The following is a 10,886-nucleotide window of genomic DNA, read 5'->3' on the forward strand; positions in this document are numbered from 1 at the left end:
ACCACCAATACGTCCAAATATGGAAGTTGCTCCGCCCCTCTCCCTCCTCCCTTGTGATTGGTGAAGGAGGGTGACCCCCCCTTGTGATTGAAGGGGGGCGCCCCCCCCTTGTGTGACCCCCCCGTGCCCTCGTCTTGTGATTGGTGAAGGGGGGTGCCCCTCCCCCCTTGTGTGACCTCTGCGTGCCCCCCCCCCCCCCTTGGGATTGGTGAAGGGGGTACCCCGTCCCCCTTACCTTTCAGGCCCCGCCTCTCAGGCGGAAGCCACGCCCCTACCCAACATCGAATCGCGGGCCAATCACCACGCGAGGCTTTGTCCGGCTGGAGGCGTTCGGGTTTCTTGGGTTTCAATGCCGTGGCACGTGGTGTGTGGTTGTTCCAGGCGGTCGCTCACAGCACTTGCAGCAGCGAAAACAACAACAACAACAACCACAACCTGTGTAAGCTACCCGGATATCTTTGTTTTGTTCTTTGCCAGCTGTGTCAAGATCGAGGATCGTGAAGGACGCTACCGGGCAGTTGGAGGCAGTCGCCATCAGCAGCGCAGAGGCGGGTGGGGTGAGCGACGCTCACAACAACAAGCGGAGCGCCCGGCGATTGAACACGCAGCGAGGTTGTGCAGTGGAGAAGCACAGTTTGGGTGCATCTGGAAATCTTCCCGGTGAACCCATGGCACCCCGGGGTCTGCCCCGTGACCTGTCGATGAGCCGACCACACTTCACGTGGCCTAGAAGTGCACCTAGCCTGGCACCAGGCGCCTCGGTGACGCCACCGCCATTTCGTGGTTGTTGTGTTTGAGGAGCCGTGGCGAAGTAGTTGGCGCTCCCAGTGACCCCCTAGTTTAATTCCTACTCACGACCATCACCGGTGGCGATTATCTCAACCGATCCCGAAGCCTCCATTGAGCACTTAGTGCAGCGTGTGTACGTTGAACTTATATCGCAACGTACGTAGCCAGCCGTGCTAGGTGTTTCTGTCTAAATATCAACAAAGGGACGTGGTGGTGGTGGTGGTGGTCACCCAAACCCCCGTCCTGTGCCGTGCCGGCCTGTGTAGGTGCTGCTCGCTTACAGCAACAACTTGTGCCCCAGAAGCTCGTGGTAGCGTGGCCCGGACTCTTGTCGGGGTGTGGGGGGAGGCGTGGTGGCCGGTTTTGTGGCCACGGGGAGCTGAGAATTGCGCGAGATGTATAATCCGCAGGACGTGTCGATCTGTGCTTGGACGTGTGTTCTATTCCGTGGTGACGTGTGGTTTGTGGGTGCGTTAACGGTGTGGGACATTCACCGCACGATTGACGCAATATGATAACCCTTTTTTAAGATAGCTCTCTCTTATTTGTTCAACGGTTTTACTTAACTTGACTCCCTATGGTCAAATCTTGTAATCAAAAGTTAGTCAACTTCCTGTTGTCCAATCGAAAAAAATTGCACACGTACTCAGATCCGGTGACGATGCATCAATTAATTCGCTACTTTAAAGCAATTTACATTTTGTATGGACGCCTTTTTTTAGAACAAACCACCGGCTTGGCAGAGAAGTTCATTGACTGCACACACGTCACTCAGGATAGCCGAGCAAGTGGAGCGGAGAGTATTGACGAAGCTTGTGCCAGCTGAGATTAGGGGGCGACTTAGTAGTGCACACTTCGGAGACGACAACGTTTGGTTCGCATACCTTAGAGAATGTCGCATAATGTGTACTCTACTAGATTTTAATGCATTCATTAATCCGCCACTTCGCTCAAGAAGGGCTCACTCGTGATGTCATCACATATCTACCCCTCCATTTAAGGAACGAAACAGGATTTATCCACAAATCTGGCTGTCGCCTGATGAAGCCAGTTGTAATTACTGGCGAAACGTCGTACTCGGATGATAAATATTGTGGCTTTGCTCCCCAATACAGCGGTGTGGTGTACTAGTAACGAATTGGCACGTTCTATTTACGTAACAAACCTGGCTATGTCTGGTGGTGGCGGGTCTAACGACATTTACGCGATCTAACCCAAAGAAACCTGTATTATGTTACTAGATAACTTTGGCCATCATGGGCAGGGCCCGATTAAGGTCATTGTAGGCACTTCTGTTTCGTGGGCCTGACTTGCAAATGTGCCTGTTTTTTAAAAAAAAATTCCGAGTAAAAAATCGCTGCAGGTAAACTATTTAGTGGCTGTAGAATGTTATCTCGTGAAAGCCGAGTGTGTGTGTTGGTTTTAGCTTATCTTTGGCTGCTGCTGGTAGAGCCACAGCTTTTAGCCATTACAATAAATCATTTTCTGCTGTTTACAATGGGTAGAGAAGTGAGCCGACCTAATTTGTCTTCCATTGCCTATGCCATGTTTACAATAATATCCATATGTGACTATGAGCGACTGCTTACGTTTTTTTTTTTACAATGTTAACGTGGTTGTCTTTGTTGGTTTATGACACTGTATTTGGATTGTGTTCAACAGCATCTTCTTCCAGGCAGGCTCTTTCAGAAATGTCTGAAGACACGGCCGAGAACATGGAAGAAATGTTGGAGCTGTCCAGCAACAACCACGTGCCGGACCTCCTGCGGGAGCTGTGCGAGCTGCGCGAGAAAGGCTCCTTCTGCGACGTCGTCGTGGAAGTGCAGAGCCGGCGATACCTGGCCCACAAGGCCTTGCTGAGCAGCACCTGCAGGTACTTCCGGAGCCTCTTCCTCGACGTGCCCTGCAGCTCCATGGGGCCCTTCCTCGTCGACTTCCTGACCATGAGGACTTTCGAGTTGGTCGTGAACTTCATTTACAAGGGGCAGATCCGTGCGAGCCGTAAGGAGATGCGGGGACTTTGCTACGCAGCCGTGGACCTCGGGATGGACTGTCTGGCTGAAGCTTGCAAACCCTTCAACTTGGTCGAGGATATTGAGAATGACATGGAAAACGACGACTGTGGCAGCATTGAGCAGGGAACGCAAGCCTTCACTGAGGATTTACATGGCAACGATGGGCAGAAAGACCGTACAGATGTCCCCGCAATGCCAGCCATTGAGGACAAGGCCGTTCTGGTGAATTGTTCCGTGTCAAAACACATCAACATGAACAACCCCATACCCTTGGAAGATGGGTGTGACAAAATCAGAAATGCCTCCACAATGGTTGGTGAAATCAAGATTGAGCCTTTGGAAAGTGAGGGTGCTGCTGGTGGGGATGAAAACATTGAAGAGGCTTACAGAGAATTTGATAACCTGAATATTAAGTTCGACGGCAAGGTGGAGCGAGTGAAAGAGGACTCGTACGTGGCCAAGCCCATCGGTTACCACCAGCTCAATGAACCCTATACACAGTTCACGGATGACATCCCCATGGGCATCCCGTGCCAGGTGTGCGATGAGTTCATTGGCGAGAGCGACGACTGCGTGAGGGGGCACGCGCGCTCCGTGCACTTGGACGTGGCGGCCATGAGCTGCAGGATCTGCGGCAAGAAGTTCCGGCTGCTGAACAACGCCGAGCAGCACGTGGTGCTGCACATGGGCGTCACCGCGCTGCACTGCCACGACTGCCGCAAGCAGTTCTACTCGGAGGAGCGGCTCATTCTGCACCGCGCTCAGAGCTGCGGAAAGAAGCTCAAGGCGCCGTGGCAGGGTGGCCGGTTGGCGCGCGCCGACCCCGCGGCGACGGGGGTCAGGGCGGCCTCGTCGTCTCTTCCGTCCCTGCCGCCGGCGCCGGCGCCGCCGCAATCGGCGGCGCCACTGGCGCCCGGCAACAGCGTGGTGTGGTGCCGGACGTGCGGCGAGATGGTGTTCAAGTCGATGACGGCGCTGCGGTCGCACGCACGCACGCACGTGGACACCTCCTCGCTGCTGTGCAACGTGTGCGGCCAGCAGTCGACCTTCATCAGCAACCTCATCAAGCACGCGCTGCTCCACGTGGGCGTATTCCTGTACGAGTGCGAGACGTGTGGCAAGCGCTTCCTGATGCGCTGCCGCTTGATCGTTCACCAGAGAGGCTGCCGGGGCAGCAGGGCCGGCGCGCAGGCCAGTGCCGTGGCCAACAGCTACTGATGGGAGGGAAGTCTGTGGGGTTGGACTCTGGCCCATGATGTAACTTTGTGACTTATATGAGGCAGCACGATACAGATGTTGGTTTTTTTTAATGCACACTCCCATCCGTAAGTTCATAAAGTAAAAAATAGTGCAACAACTGTTGCAGCGATTTCCACAAAATTGCCCCAGTGTATTCTACAGGCATTCAGGCACTTTAGTTCAGTGGTTTTCACCTTTACTGCAGCCTCCACCCCTTTGGTTCTCAGAAAGGGCATCTCACACCCCAAGGGGTGCGTGCACCCCAGGTTAAGAACCACTGCTTTAATTACACAAATATGGACACTTAAAAGAAATCTAAAATCATTTTCCAAATGGGGCTTTCATAGACACCATAATAATAAGTTGCAGCCCTTCATACAATTTCTGGATTAAGGCCTGTCAACGCCTTGTGAGCCATGAGGGAGGGATGTTTGATGATACTTCACCACGCTGGTCAGTGCGGGTTGTGAAACGTAGGCTCAGAACTAGTTCGCCATGTCGCTCGCTACTGATGTTACTCATAATCGAGTGTCAAAGTCAGGCTGCTAGGTTTGTGGCATTGAAAGAAACCACTGCACGACCCTCCATCCGTAGTTTATAATTCTGAAGATGTGTTTTTTTTCCTTAAGTGCACATATTTTCATAATATTTGGCAGTAATTGTGGAAGCGAAGGTTCTTCGTTTAATATACTTTTGTGTGTACACACGTTTTCACATAGTGCTTTGTTGAGTATATAAACATAAATTGTAGCTTCAGCAAGCGATTTGAGGTGAAAGTCAATTTTGTTTTCGGTAGGCATGTCAATTCACAGTGGACAGGAGTGGACTTGGAGGATTAGTCGGCACAATTTGTTTGAAAATGAGAGAGATTTATACTATTTATTATTTTCACAAACAATTTAATAATGCCTCAACCGGAGGTTTAGTTACGTGCTTGATATAACGTAAATCAGAAAAGCAATGCACGTGAGTGTGTGCTTTTCATATTTAATCAAAATAACTATTTGACTCCCATTTGCAGGTTACCCAATTTCTGCCTGTGTAAGTTAACGATCTGCAGAAACCTTTGAGACAGCAGGACAATGGAAAACTCTTAAACAGTCTCTCAGTACCCAAATGGTATCTTTGAAAAGGCTTAACTCAGCCCTCCCACCCACCCACTTTCCTTTCTGGCTCCCCCCCCCTAACCTAGATATAAACCCGATCGTCTCAGAGCTGTGCACTTGACAGATATTCTTCTGTGACTATTCCACCTGAAGACGGAAGCTTGTGTTGCCTCTGAAACGTCGTGAATAATTGTTTTCTTTTATTTTGTTTTATTTTATCTACGTGGCTTTACCGACTAAAACCAAATGGTATCTTTGAAAAGCACCAGAAAAGACCCCTGCCTACCATGTAATGCGCACCCCTACGTGAGAGGTGTGGGTGGACAGAGCTGATTTGAGCATCTCGGCATCTCAAGGACTGTCTTGTCAAACAGGTTTTTTTATGGAACTCCTTCCATTGTTATAACAACTACAACAAATCAGTAGTTTGATCCTAAATGGGCATACCGTCCTATTCTGATGTGCGTGTACTCTCCTGTAGTCTATTTAATAGCACACAACAGTTGCCCATTGCATGTGCAAAAGTTATCTCAGCCTTATGCAGACCGCCTGTTTAAAATAACTGAACGTGTGGCTATAATGTTGGTTAGACCACCAACAATGGCCACACACCCAATTCTTTTGAGCTGGGGGTCTGGATAAGGCTGAAGCTTTTGTATGTACAATGCGCACCTATCTGTTGTTGAATCTGTGTTTTCCCGTCTGCATTTTTTTTATGAGATGTGTTTGCTCTTCATTTACACATTTTAATTATCTTGTGGTAATAGTCGAGTGAGTAGGATGAGGCATCACTGCTAAGGCACACAACCTTTAAAGCTATATAGTACTGTAGCTGCAAAGATACTTGAGTCGAAATTTGGGAGACACACTGGTGTTAATGTGCACATCTAACCAATGTGATCATCTGAGGAAATAGCTGCTGAAATATTTGATACACGTTAGACTAGGAATGCAAAGTGTGTGGCTTCAATCATTTGTCATTTTAGTACTTTGTGTGCATTGTTTTCACCTTTGCAAAACATTTATGCTCCGAATTGCAACATTCTTTTGATGAACGATCTCTATACAGTGTATATGTATATATTTTAATAAGAAAATATCCACGCTTTATGGATACTTGGCCAGCAGATCTGGAACGTAATTCAATAAATAAAACGAATGAACTGACGTTATTTTTTTTAGAATACACGTTATGTTTATTATTATTTAAGGTAGAACATGGGATGAAACCATCATAGCCGAATTCAATCCGACCTGAAGCTGAGCTTCCAAATTCAAAAGCGAATCTGGCCAAACCCAAAATGTGTTTTCAATTCACAAAGAACAAAACGAGGACAATTACAACACGCAACTACTTACAATTGCTGATAATACTATCAGAATCAGAATCAGAAAGGGTTTTATTCGCCATGTAAGTTCACACCGACACGGAATTTACTTTGGCAGGATGGTGCATACATTCAACATATAGGAATCTAAAATCTTAAATAAGTTTTAAACAAGTCTTACTATAATAAGGGTTAAAAGTCTAACACTAAGGGGCTGAAGTATATAAAATTAAATAAATATCGAATATAAAATAGCTTTAAGATATAATTAAAAAATACAAATAGGGAAACATAGTTAATATCAGCAACGTGTCGTTATGTAGATCAAATGTTAAAAACAGTGTTAGCCCTTGGCCTTGTTTAACAGGCCAGCAGCAGATGGGAAGAAACTGTTTTTATGGCGTGAGGTTTTGGTCCTGATGGACCGAAGCCTTCTGCCGGAGGGGAGTAGCTGAAACAGAGAGTGTCCAGGGTGGGAGAAATCGGCCATAATCTTCCTCGCTTGCCTCATAGACCTTGTCGTGTGCAGGTCCTCGAGGGTCGGTAGATTGCAGGCAATTACCTTCTCAGCAGTGTGGATGATACGCTGCAGTCTGCTCTTGTCCTTGGCAGTGGCAGCAGCGTACCAGACGGTTATGGAGGAGGTGAGGATGGATTCAATGATCGCTGTATAGAATTGCACCATCATTGTCTTTGGCAGGTTGAATTTCTTCAGCTGCCGTAGAAAGTACATCCTCTGTTGAGCTTTCTTGGTGAGGGAGCTGATGTTCAATTCCCACTTGAGGTCCCGGGAGAGAATAGTGCCCAGGAAGCGGAAGGACTCTACAATTTTTACTGGGGAGTCTAACAGGGTGATGGGGGTGAGTGGTGCTGTATTCTTCCTGAAGTCCACAACCATCTCAACTGTCTTTAGAGCATTTAGCTCTAAGTTGTTCTGGCTACACCAGGTCACCAGATTGTCAGCTTCCCACCTATAGTCAGACTCATCCCCACCAGAGATCAGCCCAATGAGGGTGGTGTCATCCGCAAACTTCAATAGTTTGACGGACAGATGATTGGAGGTGCAGCTGTTGGTATACAGGGAGAAGAGCAGAGGGGAAAGGACGCAGCCCTGAGGAGTTCCGGTGCTGATGGACCTGGAGCCAGAGACTTGTGTTCCCAGCTTAACGCACTGCTTCCTGTCAGACAGGAAGTCTGTGATCCATTTACAGGTGGTGTATGGCACGTTCAGCTGGAAGAGCTTGTCCTGAAGCAGGGCAGGGATGATGGTGTTGAAGGCAGAGCTGAAGTCCACAAACAGGATCCTGGCGTAGGATGCTGGGGCGTCCAGATGCTGTAGGGTGAAGTGGAGGGCCATGTTAACTGCATCGTCCACAGACCTGTTGGCTCTGTAGGCAAACTGAAGGGGGTCCAGGAGAGGGTCTGTGATGGCTTTGAGGTGTGCCAGGACCAGGCGCTCAAAAGACTTCATTACCACAGATGTAAGGGCGACCGGTCTGTAATCATTTAGTCCTGTTGGCCTTAGCTTTTTGGGCACAGGGATGATGGTGGAGGACTTGAGACAGGCTGGTACATGGCATGTCTCCAGGGAGGTGTTAAAGATGTTGGTGAACACCGGAGACAGCTGGTCAGCGCAGTGCCTGAGGGTGGCTGGAGAGACAGAGTCCGGCCCGGCTGCTTTGCGTATCAAGGGTGGGTGACAACTTTTTAACAAGTGGTACATTCAATTAAACACAATGTGAACATTTTGTAATTCACATTTTAATAAGTACTTCCTTGCTGTGCATGGAAGCATGAGTGGCATCGCATGTGCTTGGGAAAACCCACACAACACGTGCTAATGCATAATACATGCAAAGACATGTAGACGCTCACAACCTGCATACACACATACACTCACACCACACTAACACGCATACATGCATACATTAACGTAATTTCTCTTCTTGGTTTTTTTTGCAAACGACGGTGACGAGGTATATCACGTCGATGGAGGTATGCCGGAAGGTCAGCGCCGATGGCTGGAGTGGCCGACGAGTCCCGTTGAGGCGGGCAGTGCCGACAGCTGTGGGTCGGTGTCATTCTGATGGTGCCGCTGTTGTTGTTGTTGTTGCCCCCGGTGGGAAAGTCGGCGATGGCTCGGACACGGCGAGCCGCGAACGTCTGAATACCCGAGTGCACCACGGGTATCCATGGAGGATTCGCAACGCAACGGGGCCGTGCTCTTAGTCATGGCTCAGACTCTGGCTTGAGCCTTTCTGTTTGCTTCCAAATATGCATGAGCGGGGTCAGCCATGGCCTCTGCCCAGGCTCTGCTCATGGAAATCCTGAATATGGCTTGGACCATGTTCAGAGTCTGCTCAAGGTCAGCGGGGATTTGAGCTGGCTCGGTGAGTCGGTCAAGCCCGAGCTGAGCCGTGGCTAAGGACGTGCATACAAGGACCGTTTGTGCCACAGCCTATGATGCATGTAGTAATGATGGCGGTGGCTGTGATATTTGTACTCGTAGAAGGTATGTTTCAAATAATCAACACAAATGATTGTGCTCATGATATATACTTCACCGATTAACACGATTGGCTGTGTAAGGTGCGAAAGAGGTTCAGCGAACATGCATACCAGTAATTCCTGTAAGAATGAGGTTCTTTCACAATTTATGAAAGTGCGTTACATTGATGATAATCGTGCGAAATAGACAACAAATAAGACGGGCATTAATACAATGTAAAGATCAATCCAAACAGTTCTAATATTTAACAGATTCGTAACCTGCATCTTGATAAATGACTCCTGGGGCAATGGAGAGCGTCAATCATTACATTCATAGCTGGATGGTGTGATTATTAAAGTTGTAATTTTTTGCACAATGAAAATTAATTATAAGGTTCAGATAAGTGGCTATGGGGATGCAGGCTTTTACCTCCTGCCCTGATATGGCCAGCAAGGCAGTCAGCGAATGAACGAGTCCGTCTGTGAGAGAGGGGACAAGTAGGTGAGGGTAATGAGATGGTGATCGCATGAGTGGACAAGTGAATCGGTCTGGGAGGGCGAGCAGGTGAATTAGCGAGTCGGTGAGAGTGTGAATGGGACTCCGCGCGTCCAGACTGGATAGTTCATTTGTCGGTATTGCCTGTGGTGAGTTAACTTTAGTGCTTCCAATTTCGATATCAGACCTATGACAGTGAGTCATGTGATAATAATTTGAAATCAGCTGGTTACAAACTGACCTTTTGGCACCTTGGGGTGGTAAAAATGTTTTGCTTTGGCCCGTGGAAGGACAGTGGGTGACGAGCAAGAGTCATCTAGAGGGGAGTGAAAGGTGGGGAGCGAGAGTCGCCTCAAAGTGGTGGGCAGTGTATGTATGTTGAACTTCTTTCACACCGTACTTAGCCAACCGTGTTAATCGGAGGTGGTGTGACATGGTGGCCACTCACGCGCAGACTACAGATGGCACAGGGCTGGTTGAAATTTGAGCATCGGTTCAGAGACGAATCTATAATCGAATCTGGATTCGAATTTATCCCATTCATAATTTATGCTATATTTACATTTTTTTTGTAAACTCATGCAGGTGGTATATGCCGTGGTGGGAAAATATGCTTAAGAAATATCTGCACTCATTTTAAAGTTACAGTTATTTGACTTGTCTTTACTGTTGAGAGTTGAAAATTTATATTGTTCTGAATTTGTAACAGCTCAGGCGATGAAAAATGCATATTTGATCAGTCCATCAGATTTGTACTACATTAAAATAATAAAATGCGATTAAACTCGAAATGATATAATTTGTATATTTATGGAAAATGTACAATATTTTTGTGACGAAAAATGTCCATTGATTTTATCAGGCCGGTAAGTATATGCAATGTTATCAATTCTGTACACCAGGATCATGCACTTATTTTGAATTGTGTACTTTATCAAACGTGTCATTGTCTAAACTGACACACTTCACTTTCTATACACATTAACAATTTAGATGCATAAGGTGCCCTTAAACAACAGATGAGGGAAATAAGTGAGAAGTAAATGGGAAGATAAAGACAACAGACGAGATCGATAACCAGAGAAAGAAGGCTTTGTTTAGTATATATCAAGCATGATTTATTTATTATTGTTATTATTGACCATCGGCCATCATACCTTCTAGTGACATGCCCTGAACAGAGTACACTCACTCGTGTTAATAGTTTGAAGTAAAACGCATTACTGGTAGGAACCTCCTGGTTACACCAGCCCACAGGGGATTATTGTGTCCGTCCGTCCGTCGTGCATCCAAAAATGGGAGGGGTGGGTGGAGAGGGGAGGGTGGGGAGGGGCTGGGTGGGGAGGGTGGGGCTGGGTGGGGAGGGTGGGGAGGGTGGGGCTGGGTGGGGAGGGTGGGGCTGGGTGGGGAGGGTGGGGCTGGG

General features: G+C 47.9%; 1 protein-coding gene across 1 annotated transcript; it reads left to right on the forward strand.

The window, feature by feature from the left end:
* Window positions 1-290: 290 nt before the first annotated feature.
* Window positions 291-10,254, forward strand: LOC116940491 (zinc finger and BTB domain-containing protein 39-like). Its single transcript, XM_076065917.1, has 2 exons — window positions 291-439; window positions 2,452-10,254. The coding sequence occupies exon 2, from the start codon at window positions 2,481-2,483 to the stop codon at window positions 4,020-4,022; it is 1,542 nt and encodes a 513-aa protein (XP_075922032.1). The 5' UTR covers window positions 291-439; window positions 2,452-2,480; the 3' UTR covers window positions 4,023-10,254.
* The last annotated feature ends 632 nt before the right edge of the window (window positions 10,255-10,886 follow it).

Source organism: Petromyzon marinus, chromosome 9 (assembly GCF_048934315.1).
Source record: "Petromyzon marinus isolate PM22_M1 ecotype Great Lakes invasive population chromosome 9, UKy_Petmar_22M1.pri1.0, whole genome shotgun sequence".
Classification (NCBI taxonomy): Eukaryota; Metazoa; Chordata; class Hyperoartia; order Petromyzontiformes; family Petromyzontidae; genus Petromyzon; species Petromyzon marinus.

Excerpts from the sequence above, each read along its gene's own strand:
- LOC116940491 (XM_076065917.1), top strand. The coding sequence starts at position 2,481 with ATGTCTGAAGACACGGCCGAGAACATGGAAGAAATGTTGGAGCTGTCC.